The 27,936-nt window shown below is 64.1% G+C and overlaps 2 protein-coding genes across 2 annotated transcripts; both read right to left on the reverse strand.

Moving 5' to 3' along the window:
• Positions 1 to 113: 113 nt before the first annotated feature.
• ADGRA2 (adhesion G protein-coupled receptor A2) lies at positions 114 to 18,618 on the reverse strand. The gene is made up of 19 exons (XM_058859186.1): positions 18,336 to 18,618; positions 11,641 to 11,712; positions 8,762 to 8,833; positions 8,584 to 8,655; positions 8,371 to 8,442; positions 8,100 to 8,263; positions 7,819 to 8,032; positions 7,382 to 7,546; positions 6,167 to 6,368; positions 5,932 to 6,081; positions 5,647 to 5,808; positions 5,312 to 5,521; positions 5,042 to 5,243; positions 4,631 to 4,839; positions 4,397 to 4,524; positions 3,527 to 3,650; positions 3,295 to 3,440; positions 3,079 to 3,168; positions 114 to 2,876 (listed from the first exon to the last, which is right to left on the reverse strand). The coding sequence occupies exons 1-19, from the start codon at positions 18,554 to 18,556 to the stop codon at positions 1,688 to 1,690; spliced, it is 3,864 nt and encodes a 1,287-aa protein (XP_058715169.1). The 5' UTR covers positions 18,557 to 18,618; the 3' UTR covers positions 114 to 1,687.
• Positions 18,619 to 22,510: 3,892 nt separating this feature from the next.
• Positions 22,511 to 27,497, reverse strand: PLPBP (pyridoxal phosphate binding protein). The gene is made up of 8 exons (XM_058859367.1): positions 27,381 to 27,497; positions 26,923 to 27,030; positions 26,185 to 26,220; positions 25,576 to 25,651; positions 25,139 to 25,273; positions 24,865 to 25,007; positions 24,314 to 24,412; positions 22,511 to 24,053 (listed from the first exon to the last, which is right to left on the reverse strand). Exons 1-8 carry the CDS (start codon positions 27,474 to 27,476, stop codon positions 23,931 to 23,933), a joined length of 816 nt encoding a protein of 271 aa, XP_058715350.1. The 5' UTR covers positions 27,477 to 27,497; the 3' UTR covers positions 22,511 to 23,930.
• Positions 27,498 to 27,936: the final 439 nt, after the last annotated feature.

The raw sequence follows: 27,936 nt of genomic DNA on the forward strand, positions 1-27,936 counted from the left end.
TAGCCTCACCTTGGATTTCTCATCCTTCAGCAGAATGACTTTGTGAGGGTCAAAAAACTGCAAGCCGGGCTGTATTTGAACATGAAGTCCGAGAGAAATAACAGTAGATCTTGGCAGATTGGCATATCTTTAATATATTAAACAAAACATATCTGCTAGAAACATTCTATTCATATAAAAATGCAAAAAGACCCCTTTAAAGACATTTCTTTGGCATATTTCCCTCCCCTCCCCCCGGATATTGCAGGAAGCTCTGTTGATATGTCATTCGCTTGTAAACAGACAAAACAAAGTGTAATTAGGAATACAAAGCTTTTCCTCTAATACTGTCACGATGCAGCAAGCAATAGGACACGGGGCATCAGCCAGGCTGGGGAGGCTGCAGGAGCTGCAGTGAGGCTTCAAATGGTGTTAAATACCAGGGACAATGAAATATTTCAACATTTAGTTGGGCAGGGAAGCCGAGGCAGGCAGGGAGTGGCAGGTTAAGCTCAGGGGTGCCCCAGCCTCCTAGGGTGAGAGGTTCCCAGGTGAGACCAATCCCCACTAAGTGCTTTTTCCTCCCCTGGCTCGTGGCCCTGCCAACCCCACAACCCCTCGGAGGTAGCTACGTCATTAAACTCATTTGCAGGCAGGGGAAACTGAGGCAGGGGAGGCTGGAAAGGGCAGGGGAGGCACCAGGCTCCCACCTTCCTCCTGTGCTTTGCTGCAGCCTCTGTGGCCTGGCTGTTTCACGTGTGCTGGGGAAAGGGGAAACTTGTTCTTTAGTGGGAACAGTAAGTGCTTATCCAGGTTCCAGCCCTTTGTCTGTCTGAGGAAGGTCCCTCATTCCTCAGCATCATTCTCTTGCATTCCCAGGAATGGTCTCTGCCTTCTTGAGAGCAAACCCAGCTATTTTCTGAGCTTGAACACTTGGATTTAGGACACAGCTGCTCTGGGCCTCTCCCACATCTTGGTTCTTTGGCACAGAGGGTCAGTCCTGGCTCCGGCAGCAGCACAGATCTTCCAGCCCACCCCATTGCATGGCTTGAGCCTCTGAGGGCCTGGGAGCCTTTTCTGGCTGTGGTTTTAATGCCTCGAGCCTTTTCTGCCCATTATTTTAGTGTCTGGCATTAAAGCAGTGCAGACAATCACCTCACCTTGGAGCTGAGGCTCCTCTTACCTTGCAGTATGGCTTTGGCACCGTGCAGCCCCCAGGGCTGGCAGGCAGGTAGGAAGGTCCCAGAGGGAGCAGCTCTCCCTCTCCAGATGCAGTTTGCTCAGGCTGAGGCTGCGGTGCCTGGACTTAAAGGGCACTTGGAGTGGTCCCTCGGGGAATATTGCAGTCGTGGCACAGGGACGGGAGCGGGGCCCTCGCGCCACCTACGGCTCTGTCTATACATATATACATTCAATAATATAGCTTTGAAAAATAGACATTTCCTCTGTATAATATAAAATAGCATTTAGGATCAATCTCAAGTGACATGCAGGAGCGATTAAAGCACGGCTGCAATTCCGGCTGCTGGCGGGCAGGGATTGCCTGGAGGCTCCCCGGGGAGCTGGGTGGGCTCGGGATCGTGCTGTGCTCGGAGCCCCCGGCCCATCCCTGCCAGTGCACGCTGTGATTCCCGCAGCGCCGTGCCCCGAGCAGCTCCGGCCGCGGCTCCCGCAGGAAAACCCTGCTCCCGTCGGTTCTTCCCCACCTTCACACGGTGGTTTCGCTCTTCCAGAGGCCGCTCTTCATGCCGGCCACGCTGTCGGCGCCGGCCAGGTTGATGTCGTACTTGCTGCCCTTGAAGCCGCCGTTGTGGCTGCCCACATTGAGGGGGTAGGAGCGGCGCTTCGCCTCCCTCTCGGCGCCGCCGCCCGGCCGCAGGTTGTCCCGGCTGCCGCTCCTCCGGCGAGCCTCGCACAGCTCGGGCACCCTGCGCCCGCCGTCGCTGCCCTCCGAGGGGCTGGGGAGCGCTTCTCCATCGTGCGGCACCCGCGGCCGGCCGCCGCTGCCCGGGCTGGTCCTGCCGCTGGGGTAGCTCTCGGAGTGGCTGTTGTGGAGGCTCCCGCTCTCGCTGGACAGGTGCTCCGAGGGGCCCCGCAGCATTTTCAAGCGGTGGTGCTTCCCGTCCCGGCACGGCTTAGTTCTGCCCCTGTGGCTCCTGCGGCCGTGGATGTTGCTGCTGTGCCTCAGGGGCTTCCCGTCGGCCGGCTCCGGCTCGGGGCAGGGCGCCGGGCGAGCGTCCGCCTGGCTCTGGGCTACCTGCAGGTTGGTGAGCTTGCACCGGCCCCCGGCAGAGCCGGCGCTGCTCGGGGAGGACGAGGCTCCGGAGCGAGCGGCCTCGGGGTCGCAGCCGATGAAGACCTGGGAGCCGTCCTCTGGCCCCAGCCCCGGGTGCACGTAGGCCTGCATGGGCAGTGCGTTCCGGTACGACGGGCAGCAGGAGAACCAGGAGCTGAGCACGTCCCGGCGCCGGAGACAGTGATGGACGAAGATGAAGAGCCCCAGCGCCACGGCGGTGACCCCGTAGAGGCAGCTGAAGACGATGTTCAGGTACCAGCGCTGGGACACGGCCATGGCGCCGAACGTCCACAGGGCCACGTACAGGCCGTGGGTGGCCAGCAGTGCCCAGAACTGCACCCGCAGGGAGTGGACACCGTCCCCCTCGGGACAGGCCGGCCCCGAGTTCAGCGTCACTGAGATGGACCCAGAGTCTGTCAGGAGGTCGCTGGTACCCCCCAGCCGTGGCGGTGGCTCCAGCGGCTCCGGGATGTCTTTCTGCTGCGAGGGTCGGCACTGGAGGCTGAGCCCGGCACAGAGGAAATAAATCCAGGTGACGAGCAGGATGAAAGTCACGGGGACGTAGAAAGCGCCCAGGCTGGGCCGCCACACGAGCCAGCAGCTGTGCGGGAGGAGAGGGGCTCTGAGGGGGTGCGGAGCTGCTCGGGACCCCTGCCCTGATGGCACGGGCTCCGTGGAGCCTTGCCGGCTGCCTGGACAGTTTTTTCCCCAGTATATGGATAACTCTCAGGAAAAATCTCACTTTCCTAAACCTCTTCAGATTCCCAGTGCAGAGGGAGGAAGGGTAGAGCAGGGACACTTACTAGGGGTTGTTGTCGTGGTAGTTTTGGATGTTGACAGCTGCTGTGATCCCACAGATGATGAGGGGGATCCCGCCGGCGATCAGGTAGAACCTGCGGGGAGAGGAAGTGTCACTGCACACCTGGAGCCCGAGGGAGAGCACGGGATGGGTTTGTCCAGGAAAACAGGTCCCGCCCCAGCCCCTGAGCTGCCCCCGCGGGGGGAAGGAGGCTCCGCACCGCAGCATGGGTCTGGGGGCTGCCTGCGCCGTGTCCCTGTCCGGCTGCTGCGGCGCCTTCCAGGTCACCTCCTTGTAGAGCACCCGGGCCTTCACCGCCATCCAGAGCAGCGTGGAGAGGGACGAGTAGTGCAAGATGATCCCGACCTGCGGGAGGAGGCCGCGGTTGGGGGGGGATGCTGCAGACACGGCCCAGCGCCCGTCCCGCAGGGCCCGCCGTGCCCGGTACCCACGGCCTGGCACACGGCCCGGTAGCCGGTGAGGGTGATGCCTCCCGCGAAGACGGCGGCCGTCATGGCGATGTGGAAGCAGAGGTTGAGCAGCATGTGCCAGCCCTTCCGCGGGATGAGGATGGTGCTGCGAGAGAAGAGGCACAGCGGGGACCTGTGAGCTCCTGCCCGGCCCCGACAGAGCCGCGGCTCCCTCCGCCACAAATCGGGGAGGCACCAACAGCCGGTCCCTGGCCACGGAGCGTGGCTGGAGGAGGAGATGTGCAGCTGTGTGCCTGCACACGGGCAAAGGAGCAGGAGCCAGGGCCACTCGCCGGGCAGCACATTCCTGGAGGGCCATTTCCAGAGAACCCGTGTCCTAAAGGGCCATCCCCGTACACCTTCTCCAGGCTGATGGCACCTGGGGAGCTCCTCCCGCTGCCCACAGGGACACCCACCCCACCCCGGCACAGCCCCCGGGCCCCCAGCACAGCCCCCGGGCCCCCAGCACCCCCCCCAGACCCCCAGCACAGCCCCAGGCCCCCAGCACAGCCCCCCAGACCCCCAGCACAGCCCCCAGACCCCCAGCACAGCCCCAGGCCCCAGCACAGCCCTCAGATCCTCAGCACAGCCCCCAGACCCCCGGCACAGCCCCCCAGACCCCCGGCACAGCCCCAGGCCCCCAGCACAGCCCCCAGACCCCCAGCACAGCCCCCCAGACCCCCAGCACAGCCCCCAGACCCCCGGCACAGCCCCCCAGACCCCCAGCACAGCCCCCCAGACCCCCGGCACAGCCCCCCAGACCCCCGGCACAGCCCCCAGATCCTCAGCACAGCCCCCAGACCCCCGGCACAGCCCCCAGATCCTCAGCACAGCCCCCAGACGCTCCCTCACCCGTGGTGGACGATGTAGGTGATGATGGTGGTGAAGAGGCAGAGCAGCAGCACAGCCGTGCAGGTGTACATGGCCGGGTGCAGCACCTCCACAGCGCCTTGAGCCTCGCTGGGGAACCCGCTGAGCTCCTGCACGGCACAGCACAGCCCGTCAGACCCCACAGACCCATCCCCGCGGCCCTGAGCCACCCCAGCTCCCTCCTGCTCCCCACCCTCCTGCTCACCCCACACCTACCATGAGCACGGCCACGTTGCTGAGGTGCCGGCAGTGCAGGGAGGTGACGTTGGGCTCGCGGGTGCCCAGCTGGCACCCCTCAGCGCTCCAGCCCCCCATGCCCCCCAGCACCTCGAAGTTCCAGTAGGCAGCCACGGGGTCGGTGCCTTCCCCGGGGTGTCGCAGGGACACAGCCACCGGCTCTGACAGGTTCTCCACCCCGCAGCCATCTGCAGCCACAGAGAAACTCGCTCAGCAGGACAAGGGAGACCCCTCCACCCGCACCCCAGAGGGGCTGGACACAGGGAGCCCTGCACATCCCACAGACACATTGCCATTTCCCCGTGAGGAAAATGGGGCTGCGGGAGCACCAGCACAGCGCCCCGGGGACCCCCACAGGGCACCCCAAATACCCCACCGTGCTGCCCTTACAGGTCCCGGCGTAGATGACGGGGGTGGCCACGCTGCGGCGTTTGCCATCGTCGGCGAGGCGGGAGGAGTTCCCGGTGCTGCAGAAGAGTTTCCCGTTGCGGAACACCAGCAGCTGGAGTTTGCAGTCGGCCCCCGGCGGGGCCGGGCCGGGGCTGGCGAACAGGCTGGGGGGCAGCTGGATGGAGGCCAGGGCGATGCTGTTCTGCGGGCGCACGGTCACTGGTGAGCAGGGCCCGACCCCCGGCCCCCCGACCCCCCACCTTCCCGTACCTTGATGTGGAAGCTGGTCAGGGAGATGTTGGGCCGGCCCGTGGTGCAGCGGAGCCGGAGCTGCTGGTCGGGCGTGGGCTCGGGCCCCCGCTCGGCCTGGGGGGGACGTCCTGGGGGGGTCCTGTCCCAGCGCTGGAACGCCACACAGCTCAGCCCCACGTAGCTCTCGGGCTTCACCACGTACGCCTCGAAGGCGATGTTTCGAGAGTTCTGCCACGGAGCAATCGTCAGCCCTGGCGCAGGCAGAGACCCCCCCTGGCATAGCCAGAGACCCCACACCAGCAGCCCACCCACCCCTCCTCCCCGTGTCCAGCCCGGCCCGTGTTCCCCCTCACCACTGCCATGTGCTGGGAGTTGCTGCCCAGCGTGTGGGCAGCGATCCTCTCCAGGGAGCGCACGATGCTGCTGCAGGCCTTCTCCTCCTTCTGGGACATCCACAGGATGTGGTCGTCCACCAGCATGATGTTGCTGGCCATCTCCACGATCACGTCTGTCAGCTGGGGACAGCAAGCAGCTCTGCAAAGAGCTACCACCGTCCCACGTGGAAACACCCCGATTCGTGCTTTTCCACCCCAAAACCACCAGGCTGCGCTGCAGGGGACACCTGCAGCGCTCATTACCTGCTTGATCTGGTCCACGTAGCCGATAAACTTCTCTATCATCTGGGCCACGTAGAGGACATCAACCATGTCCGAGAAGTTGGCCGCCTCGGCCGTGTAGACGCGGAGCTGGTGAGCCAGGGTCAGGGCGTTGGAGGCATTGATGGGCATCTGCAGGGCGGCACGGCCACGGTGAGGCCACGGTCAGCGGCTGTGCCCCCTCCGGCCCAGCCGAGCCCCCGGGCCCCCCACTCACCAGCACGAAGGTGTAGAGCACGCGGGTGATGTCGTTGGTGTACAGGCAGTGGGAGTAGTCCCCGTCCTCCCAGCGCCCGGCGCGGTCACAGCGCCGCCACGCCTGCTTCTCGCCCGCCGAGCCCCCGCCCGCCGGGCCCGCGGCGAACGGGTGCTGCAGGCAGGGCTGGTAGGCCGTGATCCCTGCCAGGGTGCGGGGCCACCTGCGGCACCAGCACACCGTGACCCGGGGCACCGGCACACCGTGACCCCGGGCACCGGCACACCGTGACCACAGGCACCCGCACACCGTGACCCGGGGCACCCGCACACCGTGACCACAGGCACCCGCACACCGTGACCCGGGGCACCCGCACACCGTGACCACAGGCACCCGCACACCGTGACCCCGGGCACCGGCACACCGTGACCCGGGGCACCCGCACACCGTGACCGCGGGCACCCGCACACCGTGACCACAGGCACCCGCACACCGTGACCCCGGGCACCCGCACACCGTGACCCGGGGCACCGGCGGCACCCGCACACCGTGACCCGGGGCACTGGCGGTACCCGCACACCGTGACCCCCGGGGCACCGGCGGCACCCGCACACCGTGACCCCCGGGCACCGGCACACCGTGACCCGGGGCACTGGCGGTACCCGCACACCGTGACCCCGGGCACCGGCGGTACCCGCACACCGTGACCCCGGGCACCGGCCACCCCCAAGCAGCCCCGGCCCGAGCAGCTCCCCCCGTGCGGCCCCTGTGCCGCTCCAGCCCCGGGCACCGCAGCCCCCTCCGCAAGCCGCCTCTGGGCTCTGGGAAGGCCGGTGCGATGCTCCCCAAAAATCCCCCGCTCTCTCCAGTCCCGTATCCCGCTCGGCTCCGGCAGCGCAGGGGGAAGCAGCGGGCAGTGGGGGGGCACCGCTAATTTAAGCCACATTGACTGTGCCAGTAATTTATATTCCGTAAGGGCCCCGCCGGGGTTACGGCGGGCGCCCGGAGCCTTTCGTCTCGTGCCAGAGAAATTCCAACACCTCTGCTGCTGGAGTCAGGCTGCGCCGCCGGCACGGGAAGCCCTTCAAAAGCTCCCGCGCTCCCCGCGGCCGGTAATCGCTGCCAGACCCGCGGTCACCGGCGGCGAGAGGCCCCGCACGCACCGCCCGCTCCCCGTGCGGCACCGGCCCCGCGTGTCCCCCCCTGCCGCGGCACCTGCGCCGCCGCGGGCCCCACCTGAAGTCCCCGCGGTTGTTGGTGACCCGCTCGGCAGGGCAGTAGGATGCGGAGGTCTCCAGCACCACGATCTCCACCTTCTTGCTGACGTTGCCCTGCGAGGTGGAGACGGCGCATTCCCACTCGCCGTTGGCGGAGACGTGGATGTTGGAGAGGATGAGCTCGCTGCGGGCACGGGAGAGGGGCTGGCACGGCGGGGCTACCCCACAGCGATCCCCCAAGCTTGGGGACATGGGGACACACCCCACGAAGCACCAAAGGTGCCCACACTCGGCAGCCCACCCACGGCACTCGGTACCCACAAACCTGAGAGTCCCGTGGCCACGAGTGCTCGTCGCCATCCCCATACGATCTGTCCCCATCTCAATCCCAATTCCATCTCCATCCCAGTCCCGATCCCATGCCTATTCCCATCCCAGTCCCCTCCCCTCCCTGACCTGGTGATGAAGGTGCAGTCGTGGATGAGACTCTCCTCCACGATGACGCCCGTCTGCTCATCCTCCTGCACGGGCTCGCGGTTGTGGAACCACCGGATCTGGGTGCTGTTGTCCAGGTACGTGGCCGTGCACTGGAAGGGCAGCCGGTCTCCCTGGAAAACCACCTGGCGCAGCGACGGGATGAGGTGGTGGGTGTGCAGCTCCGGGGCTCCCGCTGCGGGGGACACAGGTGAGCCCGCGCCGCCGCCGCCGCCGCCGCCCCCGCCCCGGCCCCGGCTCACCGCAGCGGAGCTGCCCGTCCCGGGCCCCTCGCAGGGCCACGCCGCGCAGCTGCCGGGGGAACGCGCACACCGTCCGCTCCGAGATCTGCGCCGGCCGCTCACGGGCCCAGCGCAGCACCCAGCGCAGGTTGCAGTCGCACGTCAGGTACTCGGTGGCGAAGTCCCTGCAAGGGATGGTGTCACGGGGCACCCGCAGGGCTGGGGCACCCACCAGCCCCGAGACCCCCGGCAGGACCCCCCCGGGCGCTGAAATCCCGGGGCACCGACTCACACGACTTTCAGGGCGGGGAGCTCGTCAAAAACACCGGGCGGGAGACTGGAGAAGATGTTTCCGGACACGTTCCTGCAGAACAGGAGAGAAAGATGGCATGGAGGGGGTCAGGGAGCCGCTGGGAGAGCGGACACCTCCCAGGCCCCGCACACCCCCTCGATCTCAGGAGACGGGGGACAAGGCTGGACAGGATGTCCCCAGGGAACCACTTACAGTCGGAGGAGGTTGGGGAGCCCCTGGAAGACGCTGGCACTCAGGCAGCCGATGCGGTTGTTGGAGAGGTCCCTGCAAGGTGAGCGGAGGGGCCGTCAGGGCTGGGGATGCCCCACTGTCCCCGCCGTTATCCCCAGGGCCAGCCCCGGGTGGTCCAAGGGGCTGCACCGGCACTTACAGCCGCTTCAGCTCGGGGAGGCCGAGGAAGGCGCCTGGCTGGACTGTACTGATCAGGTTGTTCTTCAGGTCCCTGCGGGGAGACAGACACAGATCTTGGGGTGTGCTGTGGGGAGCCCCATCTCCAGGAGACCCAAAACAGGGGCACGAGCACACCCGCTCCACCCCCAGCCCCCATCCCCTTCCTCCCCCCCGCAGGCGCTGCCAACCCCCTGCGAGGGCTTCATCAACAGCTTTCCATCCAATTTCTCTCTCGTTATCTCTCCGAGGGATGCAGGGAAGGCGCATCCACTGCTCCCGGGGGGATGGCAGCTCCTGGGTGCCCCGCGGAGCATCGAGTGTCCCTGCACGCTGGCACTGGCTGCTGGCAGGGCCCCACATTGCTTCCGGAGCAGCCCTATCCCGGCGGGTTATCTCTTGTGTGCGGGATAAGAACGGGTCCCGCGGCCCTCGGGAAGCTCTTTTGAGCAATTAGCTCGCTTGCGGGCGCACATCTAATCAGGGGCTCGCCTGGCACACACCGCGGGGCGGCTGCCGGCAGAGCGGGGAGCACCGGTGGCATCGGCCGCTCTGCCCGGAGACAACTTCTGCTGAGCACCGGCGCTGTCCGGGAGAGGAAATGGGATCCATATGGATCCGTGTTTATTTATAGCAGTCTCTCGCTGGGTCTCTGCTCTGCCGGCGGCCCTGGGGACAGGGCAGGGCCGCAGAGCAGCGGCCGCGATGGGGAGAGGCGCAGCCCCTTCCAGCAGAGCCGGGCTGCGAGGGGCGAGTCCCGCCGGGGGGACGAGAGGGGCTCTCAGGGAGAGGAAACGCAGCCGGCGTCATCCCGGCCCTTCTGGGCTGATGCAAGAGCCCTGCCCACGCTGCCTTTCCCAGCGCTCCAGCCGGACAAACGCCGGTCCTGGCGCTGCCCCGCGGGCAGGTGTGCACAGGTGAGCGCTGGTGCTGAAGGAACAGCTCCGCTCACCTGCACCACCACCGGCACCGACAGGAGTCCCATCGCCGACATCCATCCGCAAACACCCGTCCTGCAGAGCCCAGGGAGACCGTCCCTGCCAGCGCCCTGTCCCGCTGACTTTCCCAGGGATTCCCACCCCCCAGAGCACCCCCAGCACATCCTGCCCGCCAAAACACATCCAGTGACAAAACTTGCGCCCCCCGGCTCGGGTCTGCGGGATCTGGGTGCTGCAGGGATCAGCAGCCGGGGATGGGACCCAGCGGGGACCGTGCTGGGCCCCAGGGGTTTGCAGCCAGCCTGGCGCTTGGCCAGAGGCAGCCTTCCTCACTCAGGCACTTCCTCCCGCGGGCCAGGGCCGGGGCTGCGGCTGCTGATTTCCGATAAGGCTCCTCTTTTTCTCTGCTCTGCGCGTTTGCCTTTGCATTTCCTGCGGTGCCGAGCCCCCTCCTCCCGCAGCCCCGGCGGGGTGACGCTGCAGACATGAAAGCCAGCAGTGGCTCAGTGCCACGTGTACGTGGGGACCCCAATCCCCGCGAGTGCCCAGAGACCCCCCCACTGCAGCAAACCCTGGCCCCGAGGACCGAGCCACCCTGATTCACTGTCCGGAGCACTGTGGGGTGAGCCCACGACTCCCTGTGCACCCACTGCAGCCCAGCACAGACAGACAGATGGGTGGGCAGAGCCCATCCTTGTCCCTGCTGTCACCCACCGAGCCCTCCCGCATCCCCCCAGGGCCGTTCCCAGGCGGGGCTCTGCTAATGAGGGCTCGCGGCCGCCGCCGCATACCGTCCCCGCTCAGACTCATTAATCTCATTACGCCGCTACAAATCACTGGAGATGCCAAGCCAGAGGGGAGGTGGTCCCTGGGGGCACCCCTGACATCCAGGGAAAGGCTTCTCCCCGTTATGCTGGGACCCCAAAGCACCCGCGGTGGCCAGCCGGGGCGGGCGGGGGCCTTGCCAGCCCCAGGATGGGAGGCGAGGGGCCCCGCAGCCCCCACGGTGTCCCCACAGCCCCCACGGTGTCCCCGCCGTGCCAGCACGGGCTCTCCATGGGCCACGTCTGCCCCACGGCCCCGAAGCGACCCGATGAAAACAATTACGGCTCCTGTCGAGGGCGATCAGGCGCGGCGCTGCGCGATGAGGCCAGGCGGGCTGGGGGAGCGTTGCCCACCCGCCCCAGGCCCCCTCTGACCCCGTGCTGGGCGGGAGGTGGCCCGGGGCAGCTGCTTTCCCAGGATATGGGGACCTTTCGGGGGACCTTTCGGGGGACCCCAGGCACGCGGGGGCTGCGGAGCCCCGGTCCTCCCCCGGCAGCTCCGCGACTCCGTCCCCGTGGCCCGCGACCCCCGGACGAGGATGCTCCAGCAGCAGGAGGTGACCCCACACCTTGAGCCGTGCTGGGGAGGACTCAGCTAAACGGGATGGTGTCCCCAAGGTGGCTGCTTTCCACTCACCCCAAAAACAGTCCCGTGGGGATTTCCACGGGAGCCCGCACAGCGCAGGAATGCACGGGACCCTCGCAGGGCCGCGGCGGGGAACAAAACACCCTCAGTGCCGGTCCCCGTGCCTGCATACCTACAGATCAAACCCATATGGGGGCCATAAATCTCGCCTTCTCGCAGCTCCCTCCATAGAGATGCCTTTCATGGAGAGATAAGAAAGTTGACTTTGTTCGGGGGGACAATGTCGCTTTTCATACCGGCCCTCACGGAGCGCGGCCCCCCCGGCGCCTCGGGCCCCACTGCAGCTCCCGGGGTCCCTGGGATGCCCGGGGGTGCCAGTGGCAAATTCTGCGCTGCAGCGCTGGTCCTGCTGCAGCACGCCAGGAGCAGAATGGGAGTGATGGTGCTACCACCCACCATGGGAGCTCAGCCCGCACTCCACTGCCCCCCACCCTGCTGCCTGACCCCTACTCACAGCTTCTCCAGAGCCCGCAGCCCGAAGAAAGAGCCGTTCTCCAGCACCGTGATCTTGTTGTTGGCCAGCAGCCTGTGGGAAGAGCAGAGGGAGAGGGGCAGCCCCGTTACCTCACCTGCCACAGACCCCCAGCCCTGCCCGGTGACCCAGCAGCTGCTGGGGACGGGCAGACCCCCAGGAGCAGCCACGGCCCGGCTGTGCCCCTGTGGTGGTGGCCACAGAGAGCTCCAGGCTGGCATGGCCGGGTGGGAACATGGAATGCAAAGGCCGTGTGGGGATGCAGGAGCCGTGTGGGGATGCTCTGCATGGTCTGTCATGCCATGGACCACACGGACTGACTGTCACGGGATCCCCGGGCTGGCTCTTGCGGCATCACCTCGGCGCAGGGAGTTCCACGAGCAGGAGGTGACCCCCAACCCGCACCAAGAGGGCTCCCCCGGACCTGCAGCTGGGAGGGGCTCCCCAGCTGCTGACGGTCACGGCATTGTGGCTATCCCAGGAGCCTCCCAGCAGCGAGATTTTAGCCCAAAATAAACAGCTTTGCTGACCAAAGGGCCCCTCACAGGGTGACGGGAGTGAACGGAGGGCACCAGCGCCCGGCGATTCAGCCAGGAGCTCATTAAAGCTCGTCAGCGCAATTAGCAGAGCCAGAGCCGGTTCTCGGGGACCAGCGCTGCCTCCCCGGAGCTCCCGTGCAGCCGCGAGGGCACCGGCAGCGCCAGCGCCGGCAAAGCGAGCCAGAGACGGAGCGGGGCCAGGCGGCAGCCGGGCCGGGAGGGCATCCTGGAGCCCAGGCCGGGGGAGCTGTGGGGAAAAAAGGGCTCATTGAGGGCCGGGCCGGGGCTGTTTACACACGGGAGGGCCCCGCGGCAGAGCTGAATGAACGCTGTGTGCTGCAGCCCCGCTCGGCTCGGGCAGGAGCGGGACCCGCAGCCCCCGCAGGCCGGCTGGGAGGGAAGGGCCGGAGTCTGGCAGAGCAGCCCCCGCATCCTGTGCTAATGAGGAGCCGCCACCGGGCACTGCCGCGGCCGCGGGGCCCTCGACCCGGCCGGCGGGGAGCGGAAACGTCCGGCGGCCCCGACAGCTGCAAATTGCTTCCACACGCCGGAGCTGCCACGGCCGGGGCCACGCCTGAGCCTCTCCTCCCCGCCGGGACCGCTCTTTGCCAGGGCTCGGCTCGGCCCAGCAGCGAGCGGCGGTGCCGGCTCGGCCCAGGACCTTTCCCAGGGCAGGGCGCAGCTTCCAGGGATGTTTCCATCGCTCCTGGCACGGCCCCAGCGCCCCGTGGCTCCCCCGGTTCCCCGTCACGGCACCGCTGGGGACTGCTGCTCAAGGCCGTGCCGTCCCCAGGCCCTCCGAGAGTTTTCCATTCCGGCGGCAGGAGGTTTCCCAAGCGAAGGCACGGGCTGTGCGGGGGATGCAGCCCTGGCCATGCTCCGGCGTGGTGGCAGAACCGCAGCCCCAGAGCCGCACCCCACTGGGAACGCGGCCCTCGGCTGAGCCCCGGGGGTGCTCGCTCAGACCCCGGGACCATCTGCACCTCTGCCGTAACTCCACAGCTCCTGCCCTAAAAGGCAACGCTCCCGACTCCCAACAGGATCGGCTGCCCCTGGGATCTGCGGCCAGGGGGGCAAAGCCACCCCCGGAGCCCCTCCAGAAAAACCCCCGGACCCCTGCACGGCTCGGGGCACCCTGAGCTGCTGCTGCTGCTGCTGCTGCCCAGGTCTGTCCTTCCTCCAGGAGAGGAGATCCTTGACTAAAAGGTGGGATTGGCACAAAACTGCTGCGATGACAGTGACAGTTTGCCCAAAACTTTTCTTCCCAGTAAAACTTTTCCTGGTTAGGGATCCTGGCTCTTTCCTTCCCTGTCCCACAGAAGCCATCTGGGTCGCACTCCCCAGTTACAACCCACATCCTCCAACACGGCTTTGTTTTGTTTTCTCTAGTTTCATGGATATTATGTTCCAAATTGTTTTTTGTTTGGGTTTTTTTTTGGGTTTGGTTGTTGTTTTTTTTTTCCCCAGGAAGTTCTCATCAGGCTCCACGGCTCTTTCCATTCCCACATGTCCACAGGCAGCAGAGCCGTGTGGGTCCTGTCCCCTTAGAGGATATTAACTAAAAACCCCCCAAATACAACGGGATCGGTGTGCCCAGGAGGCCACCCCGACCCAGTCCAGGGCCAGCAGCCCCTGAGGCACACTGGAGGCCCAGCTGTCAGCATGTGGGGATGGAGCCAGAGCCCCTGACTGCGTTTCAGACTCTGATCCTGGGAGGAGGGATCAGCCGGGGAGGAGGAGGATGCAGGGCTGTGAGCCGACCCACCGCCCCCAGCTCAGCGAGCCCAAGCTGCTGCCGGGGGGTGGGAGATCCACGCAGGGCTTGCGGTGGTTTCCCACACACTCACCGAGGTCTGGGGGTGCAGAGGGGACCGGTGCCCTCCCATCGCACCCTTCTGCAGGTTTGGCAGGCGATGGAAGCAGAGCCACGGCCCCGGGAGCCGTTTGCTGGGACCCCTCGGCTCAGCGAGAGCGACCCCCAGCCCGGTCCGGAGCGATGGGCCTGGGGGCCGGCTGGGGATCCCTCTGACCCCCAGAACCCTCCCATCCGAATCGGCTCCCTCACCCTGCCCGGTGCCCTGGGACCCTCCGGCCGCGGAGCGGGGGCTCCTGCCGGGGACAGCCCCGCCGCGGGGACAATAATCGGCTAATTGAGCGGCGGCTGGAAAAGTCCCTCTGGACAATGCGGGGATTAAGGACTGGAGCGTGGAGTCAAACGGAAACGATGGGGGATGCGTGCTGGGCTTGGGGGGGAGCCCCAAGGAGCATCCTCCCGTCCCGGGGAATCCTGCAAGGGGTGCAGCGTCCGTGCTCCGACCCCCCCGAGCCAGGGCTGTGGGGGCTCGGAGCCCGCGAGGCTGCCGGCAGAGAGATACAGATCCCTTCTTCTTCTTCTCCTCTTTTTTCATCTCAAAAAGAGGAGCCAAAAGTGAAAAAAACAAGATTGTTTTTTCAAGCGTGCTGGAATCCACTTGGATAAATAACAGCTCCAGAAACTGGGCTGCTGAAACAATAAACTTCCTCTGGACCCAACCAAAAAAGGACGCGGGGAGCCGGTGGCTCCCCAGGCCGGGCAGGGGAGGCGGGGGTTCCTGGGGGGCCGCGTTGGGGGCGGCACCGGCCCCGCTCTGCTCTCCAAGTGCAGTAATTCAAAGCATATGCCGGCAGCAGATACGGCACAGCCTGCGCCCCGAGCACGGCTCGCTGCTCTGCACAGGGATTTCGGGAAGAGAAAAGAGGGGCCCCGGGGCTGCTGAGAGGTGCTGAAGGCTCTGGCAGTGAGAAAGGCTCTGGGGGTGGCAGCATCACGGGGGGGACACGCAGTAATCTAGAGGGACCCCTCAGAATCCCAGGGGACTCTGCAGCATCCCAGAGGGGCCCACAACATCCCGGGGGGAGCCCACACTCCAGAGGGGACCCCCACATCTTCCAACCCAGCGGGGCTGGAGAGCCTCAAACCTGGGGGATCCCTCCCACCCTGCTTTGTTTGGGTGCTCGGGGGCTCTTCCCCTCCCTGTGCCGTGCCCAGGCGTTTCCTCCAGCCTCACGTCACGCCGGGCTATTTTGGATGGTGAAAATTATTGTTCCAACCCTTGGCTTTTGTTAGCACAGGAAAAATAAGCCCCGGAGAGAGGGCGAAGCCTCCAGAGCCAGCCTGGGCCGGGATGCTCCGACGCACCGGGCATCACCACGACCTGCAGCCCCCGGAAAACCCAGACCTGATGGAGCTGCAGCCCAATAAACAACAAATAAAAAGCTGAAGAAGGCTTGAGAAAGAAACCATCTGCAGGGCTGAGGATAGACCGGCCTTGGAGCGGGGAGTTCAAGTAGAACTGGAAATTGGTCATAAGTCAAAGCTCTCTATTCCCTGCAGACAATCTGTAATTTCAGTGCAATCAAGCTGTGCACATAAATGAGGCCTGTGCTGGGATTCCACATCTGGAAGAGGTTTGGGCTCCCGCCCGTGTGACAGCGGGACTGGCCGAGCCTCTCCGGCTCTCGTTAGGGATGTGGCGCTTTTTCCATCGGGCGATTAGCGCAGGGGTCAGCCGGGGGGGATTAAAGCCTTGTTAATCCCTGTCTGCAGCCCCCCAGCACCTCACAGCCACGCTGGAGGGACGGCCCCGAGAGCTGCCAAATCCCCTGCTCATAACTGGGGCAGGACACGGGGCTGGGGCCACGCTGGTGCCAGCCCTGCCAAAACAACCGGGTGACATCTCCAGGGCCACTAGTCAGAGCGGGGTGACAACCCAGTGAGCCGAGGGTGACAACCCAAGGGCACCCTCCTTCCTCCCTGCAGGGAGCTGGGGACAGGAATCAGCTGGGTGTAAACTGGGGTGGGTGTTGGAGAGCACACACCGAGAAACATCTGCTGGGGCTGGAGGTCCCTCGGGCATCCCTCACCCCCTGTCCTGTCCCTCATCCCTGCCCTGCCCACCCAGGGGTGATGCCAGCGCATTTCTCAGGCGCGGGGGGTAAATGTGCAGCAGCTGCCGCGGAGGCAGCGCAGGATTCCTCAGCACTGGCCTAATAATTAAAGATAAATAAAGCGAGAGTGTGGGAAAAAGCCAAATGGGAGGCGAGATGAGGGACCCACAGGGTGACAGACCTCCTCCAGCCACTGAGGCGTCTCTGGCCACCCGCCTGTCCCCAGCCACTGCCCGGACAGCTGGATCTGCGGCCGGGCCAGAGTCTCTCCGGCTGCTGGGAAGAGCCTCCCCCGTGCTCAGCACTCCCGATTCCAGGCTGGGCCGGATGAGCGCAGGAACACGACTCTGCTTTGAAGCGTTACTGCCCCAACACATTTCCTGCAGCAGGGGCAACAGCCTGGGGGACAGAGGGGACCTGAGCACCCCAGGGCACAGATGGGACTCTGGGGCACGGGTAGAAGCCCTGCTCAGACCCAGCTCATCCTCAGAACTCAAGGTTTGGCTGTCCCCAGCAGGATGTCCCCAAGGCACGTGCAGCCCTTGCCACATGCCTGGGCCCCTCCACTCCCTGCCCGCACCCCAGTGGCTCCAGGAGACGCTCCCAAAGTTGGAGCCTCTGGTTTTGATTGTTCCATCTGGAAAGGGTTTGGAATAAATCATGTTTACTGCACGAGAGCAGAGCCAGGGTCACCGCATATTTGTAGGTTTCTGCCTACGCCTGTAGGTTTCATGTCACGTTTTAGTGGGATCGTGTAATGCCCTAATGCTTGTGCACCATCACCCCGGGCTCTCCAAGGCAGCCCTCAGCACAAACCCCCTGCCCTGCTGGGGGCAGCTGGGGAGGGCACAGGAGCAGCCACGGGAGTGGGATGGGATGATTTTCCCAAATACAAAATGACAAAGGACTGAATGTCCCCATGGGTATTTGCAAGGGGCTGACAAGCGAGGAAGGGCCATGAGAGGAAAGACATGAAGAGCAAAGCTCACAAGTGTGACAGAGAGCCCAGCTGTCACCTGCCTGAGGCCCCCCCAGTGTCCCCCAGCGAGGGAAGCCCAGGACACCCATCAGTGCTGCTGTTCTGGGACAATTTCTGCTTTTAATGCAGCCAGACCCTGCTCGTGGCACCATTCGGTAGCACCGGTGCGTTCATGGCCACGCTGCACAGGGGGACAGTGGTGCCAGCGGGGTCACCTCTGCTGTCACCATCACCCCAAAGTGAGGTGAGCCTGGGAAACCAGAGCAACACGACCCACGGGTTTGGGTACATGAGAGCAGACAGGACGAGGCAGCCACCAAAGCCAATCCTCTTCAGAGTCCAACCCAACCCACCCGAGGAGGGCAAGGTGGGAGCCCTGACCGTGGGCAGGCTGACACGGGACAATACTCCGGGGGAAAGCGACGCTCCCCCCCAGCTGCAGTGCTGCCAGCCCAGCCTCCAATCCAGATTTTAATTCAAACATCTCCTCTGGAGTTATAAATAAACCCTGCAGCGAGCAGCACACGGCTGCCAGCTCCAGCCGGCACGGGGGCCGCGAAGAAGAGGAGCCTTTACGGACCAAGCAGCAGCTTCAGAACCTCTGCACAAACCCCAAACCCATTAACCGCTCCCGATCGCTTCTCAGGAAATATTTCCAGGGACAGCAGTCACTTTCAAACAAAAACATGTTCCCCAGCACGCAGAAACGCTGCGGAGGGAAGCAGGAGAAAGAGCCGGTTTCCTGCATTTCCAGCTCACGTCCACAGCAGCCCCGCTCTGCCGCCGCGCCCCGGGGACAGCGGGGTCCCCTCCAGCCCAGAGCCACGACACCCCTTTAAGGCGATTTTAAACCACGCTACGCAGCGCAGAGCGACTTTTCTCTGGTGCAGAGTCGCTTATTGAGACGAAAAAGTAACTTCATTGCGTTGCCGGCCCCACGGGGCATCGCGCCCCGTCCCCGCGTCCCCCGGTCCCCGCGTCCCCCGGTCCCCGCCAGCATCTGCCCGGCTCGGGGGATGCGGGGGCTCCCCGGAGCGCAGCTGCAGCACGGAGAGGGCTCGGCGCGACCCACGCGTGGGCTCCGGTCCCGCTCAGGGTGCCCCGCACCAGGGCAGCAGCGGCGCGGCGGCAGCGCCGGGACGGAGGGAGATGCCCGGGGGAGATGCCGGGGGCAGGGGGGGATGCTCGGTGCCGGGTGCGATGCCCGGGACGCTGCCGGTCGCGGTACTCACAGCGTGACGGTGCCCTCGGGCAGCAGGCGCGGCTCGGGCGGCGCGGGGAGCCCCCCGCCGCTGCAGACCACCCTCCGCCGGGGCGCGCCGGGGCCGCCGCTCGCCTTGGCCCGCTCGGCCGCGCACTTGCAGCCCAGGCTGAGCGCGGGGCAGCTCCGCGCCCCGGCCCCGGGGCCGCTCAGCGCCGCCGCCAGCAGCACCAGCGCCGCCGCCCGCCGCATGGCCCCGGCCCCGGGCCACGGCTCCGGGCTCCGGCTCCGCGCCCGCCGCCGCCCCGCTCCCCGGGGCGGCTCCGGCGGCGCCGCCTCCCCCGCTCGCCGCGCTCCGCCGCCGGCCCTGGCGCCTCCCCCGGCCCGCCCCGGCCCGCCCCGGCCCCACCGAGGGCAGCGGCTCGGCCCCCCCGACGGCACCGGCGCGGAGGAGCGGGGGAGACCCGCACGGAGCAGAGCGGGACCCCGCGGGCAGGAGCCCGACCCCCGTGGGTTCCCCACGGAGCAGAGCTGGGGCTCTGCGCTCCCCACGGAGAGCTCCGGCTGCTCCCACTCCCGGGCCGGGCTGGAGCCCTGCGTGGGGTCAGAGCCCACGCGGTCCGTGTGGCCGCCCTGCGGTGCCTCAGGGTGACATCCCGGCTGTGACAAGTACAGAGTGCCGTGTCGGGGGTGGTGACACACGCGTGGGCCCGGCAGATGTTCTACACACGGGAGTTCTGTGGGACCCCGCGCCGTGGAGGAACTCCCTGCACGATTCACTCCGTGGTCACGCTGCTCTGTCCCCTCGCAGCCTCCGCTCTGCAGTTAGCGCTCGTCCCTCTCGGCTTCCCTCTTTGCTTCACTGCTTTTCACAACAAGTTCAATATTTTTCTTCCCGCTCCCCCCTCCCGCGTCCCCGCTGCCTCTCGCCTGACTCCAGCCCTCTCATCCGCCCGGGGCTCGGCTCCTCCGGGGCCGCGGCTCTCCGCAGCGTCAAATCAAAAGGGATCAAAAGCCGGCAGTGAAGTCTGCAGGACCCCGTGCCAGGGAGCGAGGAAAAGGGTCATGGAAGGACGACAAGACGCGCTGGGAATGCGGTTTCTCTCCAGGACCAATAGTTCCTAGAGGGGAAGAGAAATTTACTCCTCTCTCCAAATAAATACACGCCGTGGCCGCGGCACTGGGGGCCGGGGAGCGGAGACGCCGCTCAGCTCGCACTCCATCCAGGCTGCTCTGCCCGGGAGCTCTGCCCGGGAGCACCAGAACCCGGTGCCCGCTGAGCTCCCGGCCAGGGACAAGGACTGTGGCCCCAGGGCTGTTCCATGGCCGGTCACACCCTCCCAGACCTCCCACCTTGGCACCGGGGCTCAGCTGTGGCACCCCAGAGCCCTGGAGACCAGCACCATCCTGCTAGTGAAAGACACAATGAGGTGTCCCACATATTTCCGTCTTTTTAATTTGTATTTTTTTTTCTTCCTTCCCGTTTTTCCCACTGGGCAGAATTTTCCCTGCCTGGGTCCATCCTGCACCATGAAATGAAACTGCCCCAGGAGCGAGTCCGGTCACAGGACACCCCTGGCTCCAGGAGCCTCTGGAGAAGGGTCTCAGGGACAGGGTGGGATTGTCCTTGGGTTGTCCTGTGCAGCACCAAGAGTTGGGCTCAATGATCCTTGTGGGTTCCTTCCAACTCAAAATATTATTTGATTCTGTGCCGGTTCCAGATCCCGCAGCTGAAGCTGGAAGAGCAACAGGAAACTGTTTGTGTCCAGCATCCGCCCTGAGATCCTGCGAGCACCGGCACAGCAGGGAACCCTCCCAAGCCCCCCATGGTGAGCGGGGCCTCAGCACTGCAGGGAGCAGGAGTGGGCTCCCCTCCCTCTCACCGAGGGGATGAGCCCAGGCTGGAGCCTGCTGCTCTTCCTGGGCACTCCCACAAGGGAGAGGAAGGAGACTCCTTGTCTCAGGCACACAGCACCACACAGTGACACCTCAGTGTACCCAGCTCAGCCACCTCCTTTTGCTGGATGAACCCTAAATGAAGAAATCTGCGTCTCCAGGAGCTCCAGTAGTAGCGCTGGAATTGCATCCATGACACTCTGAAGCTGTCAGAACGCTGTGCCTGCTCTTCAGAATTTCAGTCTCTAAATTCCCTCCAAGAACAGTGAGAACCTTGTCCAAACTGGGACGTGTGGAATACCCTGCCCCAGCCCCGCTTGGAGGAGAGGAGCTCAAGCAACACTTTCCACATGCTTTGAGCCTGAGAGTTGAGGTTCTTTCAACTGCTTCCAAGCCCTTCTCCGTGCTTTTCCAGCCCCGACCCCTCCTGATGCCTCTGGCCCGGGAGACAAGGCAGCCCGTTTGAAACTCCATCGCCACAGTGCTGGATGCCAAATCCCTGCGTCCCTCCCTCCCACCCAAAGGTAAAAAATCTCCTTAACTACTGCAGGCGCAGGGAAAGACAACAAGCACGAGACTCTCAATTCCTTTCACTGGGATCCAATAAAAACCTTGGCAGTGGCCGTCCTTCCTGCCGGAAAGCCGATATCCCAGAAATAAACACACTTTCCACTTTGAAGGGCTGCACTGGGACCCGCCTGGGCCGAGCTGCTCTGGGTGTCCCGGGCTCCCACCTGACCCCCAGCTCCTGATCTCTGCTGCTTTGGCACTTCCCCGAGGAGGACCCATTTCCCAGGAACTGGAGAAGAAGGAGCAGCAGCAAATCACCCTGTCCAGCATCGTCAACGGATTTATTCTTCTTAGGATCAGCCAGGTCTGCACATGGATGTGCTCCAGGGCGCCTGGAAGTTTTTCACCAGGCAGGATGTGAAGTGCTGAGGCTCTGGGGGGTCAGCCCCATCCGAGGGACATGTGGGGACAGGGGTGACCTCAGGGGACAGCTGGGAATCCTGGGGCTGTGCTTTTGCTCCAGAAGGGACGACGCCTGAGCCATCGGGCGCAGGAAGCCACGGGGGCAGCAGAGTCCCGGCGTGTGCCGGACACCTCGCTCCAAGGCAAACACTGCCAGGGCCAGGCCCGGGGAGCCCGAGCGCCGCCGCTCCCGGCCCGGCCCGGGGCTGTGATGGATGGAAAGCGAGTCGGGGGCGCGGGGGGCAGAGCCTGCATGTGCTCCATGGAGAGATTCGGGAATGTTTCATCTGCGGCCCGCTGGCTGCGCTCCGGTGACCTCTGGCGAGGAGCGGACGGTGCGCGCCCCCCGGCCCCGGACCGGTGTCCGGTGTCACCGAGCCCGCGTTCCGCAGCCCCCCGGCCCCGGACCGGTGTCCGGTGTCACCGAACCCGCGTTCCGCAGCCCCCCGGCCCCGGACCGGTGTCCGGTGTCACCGAACCCGCGTTCCGCAGCCCCCCGGCCCCGGACCGGTGTCCGGTGTCACCGAGCCCGCGTTCCGCATTCGCCCGCCCCCGGCTCCGGCTGGGAGCCTCGGGAGGTTCCCGTGGGCAGCGCCCTCTGCTCCGGCCGCGGGGAGGCTCCGACGCGTGGGAAGCGTGGAAAACCTTCTGGACACAACGAGGAGAGTCAGCTGGAAGCTCCGTGGGTGGGAGAAGCAGCTGCAGAGGAAGGAGCAGAAGCTCTCGCAGATCCCCGCTCCTCTCCAGAGCCTGGCTCCAGCCCAGCTCGGGCTGTCCCAGCGCAGCACCCCGGCTGCTCCCCGACGGCCCCGGGGACCAGGCGGGCGGGAGGACAGAGGTGTCCCGGGGCAAGGCGCATCCCCGGGGCCACCGGGACGCTCCGCTGTGCCCCAGCCCCGCGCAGGGAGCCCACGAGAGGCGGGGAGCCCCGAGCGCTGCCGGGGCTCTGCACCTGAGCAAGGTGAGCACACGGCGAGTCTGGGACCCGGCCCCATGCCCGGCCCGGCGGGAGGACAGAGCTGTCCCCGGGGCCACCGGGGCGCTCCGCTGTGCCCCAGCCCCGCGCAGGGAGCCCCGAACGCCGCCGGGGCTCTGCAGGGCTCAGGGCTCTGCACCTGAGCCAGGTGAGCACACGGCGATTCTGGGAGCGGCAGCGCCACCCAGGGGTGACACGCGACATCTCGCCCAGCGCCACCTCCCCGAGCAAAACCCGCATCGCTTTCCGGGCCAGCCTCGTCTCAGCTGCCCTTCCACCGACCCTCCTCCCTCCGCCCCAGCTCCAACAGCGGCCCCAGGCTGGGGAAACAGCTCAGGGCGTTTATTCACCACGCTGGAACATAAAAATAACATCTTTAATAGCTTCTGAGTTGGCACAGATGGCATTAAAACTCACCACTGTATTACTAGACTATGAACCACACATGGCACAGTGCGAGGAGGGCGGCTCTGACCCCACAGCGCTTCTAAACCACGGAGCTACGACAGGTTGGTGTTGGAGTTGACTCTTTTCATTTACATTCAGCTTTTAGAGAGTGAAACCGACAGCGAGATTTAACCACACATACAGAGCAAAGCCTGGGGAGGATGTCCCTGCTGGCAGCCGAGCTCTCCTCCTCTGGCAGACACAAAAGCCCAAAAATCAGCTGTAACACGGGTTGTGAGGCTGGCTGAGCAACACAACAACGCAGGAGCAGCTGCTCACAGCTGAAGGAAAGCTACTGCAGTGACAGTCCCATTTCCCTCTTCCAAGAGCAGGAAAGGATGTTAAGACACAGCCTAAAAGCTCTCTGAGAGGCCAAACGATTTTTTCCAGGAACCCAGAATGCAGTGGGACAATAATATTTCCTTTTCTGAAGTATTTTCCCAAGGAAAGCTCCCTGCTGCCCTGAGCCAAGCACTGTAATCCTCACACAGGTGTAAAGGGGATGGCACAGGCACCAAACCATGTGGGACTCACCTTGGAAAGCAGCAGGAAGCTGGTGGCAGAGCAGAGGCTTGGCAGAAAACCCCAATTCTGACCAAAAAACAGCAGCAAAACTACTAGGAAGGATGAAAATAATTCCCAACAACAGAGGAGAGGAAAGGAAGGGGGAAAGCATTCCAGATTTGGGCAGTCACAGAGCCATGGGAAAAGTTAGTGTCAGCCTGAAAAGGACAAAATTGAGCTGAAAGGACACTCCCACACTTGTGATGTGCAGCCAAAACATCACAGCATGAACTCACAGTGGCAGCTGAGCTCCTCACAGTCCCCTGTGCCTGTCACTCACCCCTTTTCCATGGCCATGGCCCCTCCTGTGTCACAGCACAGCCCCAGCTCCTATGTAACCACCCCACTGCAAAACTGGTGTTTGGGGAAACATTTATAGATTTCTGGCAAGATCATGTGTTCAATGAAGTATTTAGTCCTCAGTGAAAACAACCACCAGCACTGCTGCAGCAACACCCACCTTGCTGAGCAGCAACTCCAGCCTGACAAACACTTGTTTGTTACCCCAAAGTCTCTCTCCTTGATGACCCTGAGGAACCAAGACACCACAGCCACTTCCAACCCTCAATTTCCTTGTCATTTGTTGGTTATCAAGATTTCCAGTTTCTAGGGGTACTCTATAATCACAATGATTGTGAGGCATTTCTGGCCTCTGTTCCGAGGAATTCCCTCTCAACCATCAGGATGGAGTGCTGACACGGAGGGAGGTAAAATGCATAGTGAGGTCTCCCACAGCGAGGTCTCTCCTCTGATGAGGCCACTTGTTCTCCTTTAGTGCCCCTGCACTGTCACGGCCTCTGTTTGGCCTCCACTCCCAGCGGGGGCTTTGTTGGAATAATCCCGCTCTCCAAAAATGGTGCTCCCGATCCTGACGTTTGTAGATCCAACCTCTATCTGGAAGAGACAGAGAGGAGCAGCTCAGGGCAGGGCTGTCACCACCCCAGGGCTCTCACAGGGTGGTTCCCCAAGGAATCACCACCCACAGCTACACCCAGGGCTGCTTTGATCCCAGCAATCTCCCCCAGGACCAGCAGAGCTGCGCTGGGATCTCCATCCAAAGGGAAGCCTTAGAGGCCTGTTTGGGCAGCACCTGGGCTGGAATTTGGGGTGCAGGCACATTTTCTCCCCGAGGGAAGGGGCAGGAACACACTTACTGCGTGCTGGAAGTCCGTGGACATGCCCATGCTCAGCTCCACCTTGTCCAGGGGCAGGTTCAGCTTGTCACACACCTCCTGCCGCAGGGACAGCAGCACCTGCAGGGCATGAGGGGACAGGACAGGGTCACACACCTGGACAGCCATGCCAGCTTCGTTCCAGGGTGCCACAGATCCTGATTCCTGCCTGTCCCTGAAGTCTCCTCCACACACAACGTGCAATTCCCACACTTCCCACGGAAGCACCGTAACAGCATCTGGAGGTTTCCCAGATTTACTGACAGCACACAGGAGGCTGAAACCTCACCTGGACCAGGGGCTCCAGCACAGCAACTGCTGCACAGGTGGCAGCAAAAATGCCTGCCAAAATCCTGGCTGCAGCTTCAGAGGATGGGTGGGAGCAACACCCTGCAGAAACACTGGTACCGAGGGCTCTGCACTACCCTGCACAAGGTGCTCCCACATCCTGACAGCCTGACTGGTTCGACTGGGACAGACAAACTGTGACAGGAAACCAGCCCACAGTGGCATTTTCTCTGAGAAAATCTTACCTGGAAGTCAGGATTGGGCCCCTTACTGAGGTCATGGCCGATGCTGCCGATGGTCATCAGCCCCACGAATTCCAGGCTGGGGCACTTGTTGATGACGTGCTCCACAGCAGCCGTGGTGTCCCCGGGGGGAAGGCCGTGCTTGCCTGGAAAGGAACAGAGATCCTTGCCCAGCTCTGCCACAGAAATGCTTTCAGAGCACAAAGCAGCTCAGCCCGTTCAAGTTCCCTGTCCAGCCAGCAGGACAAACATGCACATGTCACGAAGAGCCACTCACTGTCCTCCCCACTGGTGTTCACTTGCACCATGACCTTCAGCTTCTGGGATGACCCTTTTTTCTGCCACGAGCTGTTGACTCTATCTGCCAGTTTCACAGAATCCACAGTTTCCAGCATGAACAGGTTTGGAACAGCTGGGGAGAAAACACAGGCTGAGGGAATTCTGCTGGCATGGGATTGTTTGTACCTCCAACAGGCATTTGTGAGTTCATGGTTATTGTTTCAGAAAATCCTGAACTATCCTGAGCTGCAAGGGATCCCCAGTCCAACTGCTGTCCCAGCACATCCCACCCTGGGCATCCCTGGAGCTCTGGCAGCCTCAGGCTGTGCCAGCACCCTCTGGGGGAAGAGCCTTGCCCTGATCCCCAGCCTGAGCCTCCCTGACACATGGGAACACTGGAAGATCACTGCCCACATAAAACCAACCAGGATTTACCGATCAGCTTGTTGACATTGCCCTTCTGCAGGTGCCCAATAAAATGCCACTTGATGTCTGGACAAGATGACAGAATCTGAAAGCAGAGGGAACACTCAGGTTGGAACAACAATTCTCTCTTCCCCCACGCAGCACTTCAGTCTTAGTTTGCCCACAACCAAATACCAGACACCCAATTTCTTTGTTTGTTGACCCTGAAAGACTCAGCCTGTGGTTGCTGAGGTTGAGGCTGGAGAGGGATGGGTTTGTGGCTGCAGGGAATGCTGTCCATGGGAACAGCAAAGGCAAAGCTCTTTTGCAACAGCCATAAAATGATCTTTTCCCCAAACTGAGTGTTAACATATTTTTTTAACAAGGACTGTGCTTCTCCTAAAGAGAGCACAAAAGGCAAAGCACTGTGCAGACAAATCATGACTAAGGCAGATGCATTCCCAGACTCCTCTGGAGCCAGCAAAGCAGGAGGGGGACTGGGGCAGGGGCAGAGAGCCAAGAATAACCCACCACTTATCTGCAAAGATAAGGATACAACCAAATCCCTGACCAAGCCCAGGACTTTGAACAGCTCTTAGGACACATGGTTAGAAAACATGAAGGGAACTGTGTGCTTACTCTGGAGTCTGATGCCTTTTCCAGCAGCTCCTGAACCTGGGAGAACGAAGGAGAATTCCATTAAACCCACAGCAGGAACAGGATTGGTGTCCTTGGGATGTGTGTTCTTGGGGCCAACCTGAGCCTCAAAAATGAGGCCAGGGAATGATGCTGTCACCCCCAGAGCCACCCACCCAAACTGGACTGGCCTTCAGGAGGAATTTCTTCACAGAAAGAGTTGTTAAACATTGGAAGGGGCTGCCCAGGAAACTGCTGGAGTCCCCATCCCTGGCAGTGCCCAAGGAAGGGCTCAGAATGTGGCACTCGGAGCTCTGGGCTGGGTCACAAGGCGGGCATCGGGCACAGCTTGGACTCAACAACCTTGGAGGGCTTTTCCAGATGGGATGACTCTGGGATTCTGAGCCCCAGAGGGGCCCTTTCCAGCCCTGCTGAGCCTGTCCAGCCCCCCTGAGCCTGTCCAGCCCCCCTGAGCCTCTCCAACCCCCCTGAGCCTCTCCAGCCCTGCTGAGCCTCTCCAGCCCCACTGAGGAGCCTCTCCAGCCCCCCTGAGCCTCTCCAGCCCTGCTGAGGAGCTTCTCCAGCCCCCCTGATCCTGTCCAGCCCCCCTGATCCTGTCCAGCCCCCCTGATCCTGTCCAGCCCCCCTGAGGAGCCTGTCCATCCCCCCTGCTCCTCTCCATCCCCCCTGCTCCTCTCCAGCCCCCCCTGCTCCTCTCCATCCCCCCAGGCCCCGACTCACGTAGTTCTCCCCGAAGCTGCGCTGCCCGTGTCTGTAGGCCTCCAGCACCATCTCCGCAGGCTTGGTCTTGCTGACGGCCACGAGCCGCGGCTGCACGGCCGGGAGCCCCTGCGGGAGCAGCGGGGGTGAGCGGGGCCCCGGGCCCGGGAACCCCCGAGGGAACCGAGGGAACCGAGGGCCCGGCCCGGCCGGGGGAGCCGGGTGGAGCGGGAGGGGCCCTGTCGCGATAGTGGCTCCTTTGCCGGGGGGTTCAGACACCCAGCTCCGTGCTGCGCTCGTCCCTGGGACACCGCGGCTCTGTTCCCACGGTGAGCGGTGCCCCCGGAGGGGCCGGTTCCAGTGACCCCGGTGACCCGGCCCCACGGCCCGTCCTTGCGGTAACTGAGGCCCGTCACCGAGCCAGCGGCCCAGCCCCGCAGGTCCCGGCGGGTTTCCCGTCCCCGCCGTGCCCCCCTCACCTGCGGCCGCCGCGCCGCCGCCTGCTGCACCCGCTCGGTAACGGCGCGGAGCGCCGGGCCCAGCCCGTCCCCGGCGGCCATGGCCGCTCTCCGCATCCCCGCCCGCCCGCCGCCACTTCCGCCACACCCGCTCCGCCCCCGCCCTCCGCCAATCGGATCGCGCCGGCCGGGAGCGCCGGCCAATGGGAGCGGAGGGGCGGGGCGAGGGGCCGCCATGTTGGGAAGGTCGCGGGCGCCATGGCGGCCCCAGGGGCGCAGCGGGGCCCGGCCGGGGCTTGTTCCCTTCCCTCGGCTCCGGTGACAAATCCAAATCATTCCTAAATAACAGCAGCGAGCGCGGCCACCCAGCGACCTACTGGGCCAGTCCCGACCCCCAATAGTGAGGTTGTTATCCGTGCACGAGGAGCCGTCCCCCAAGGGTGTGAATTCCAATTACTGAGGGTAAAAAAGGCAATAATTGGGATTATCACGGAGCGGGGCAGGGGAGCCGTGCGGGTCCTGCGGGCCCGGGCGGGTGAGGGGAGCGCCTGGAGCGGGGCCAGAGCCCCAGGGCAGC

Source organism: Poecile atricapillus, chromosome 29, assembly GCF_030490865.1.
Source record: "Poecile atricapillus isolate bPoeAtr1 chromosome 29, bPoeAtr1.hap1, whole genome shotgun sequence".
Taxonomy (NCBI): domain Eukaryota; kingdom Metazoa; phylum Chordata; class Aves; order Passeriformes; family Paridae; genus Poecile; species Poecile atricapillus.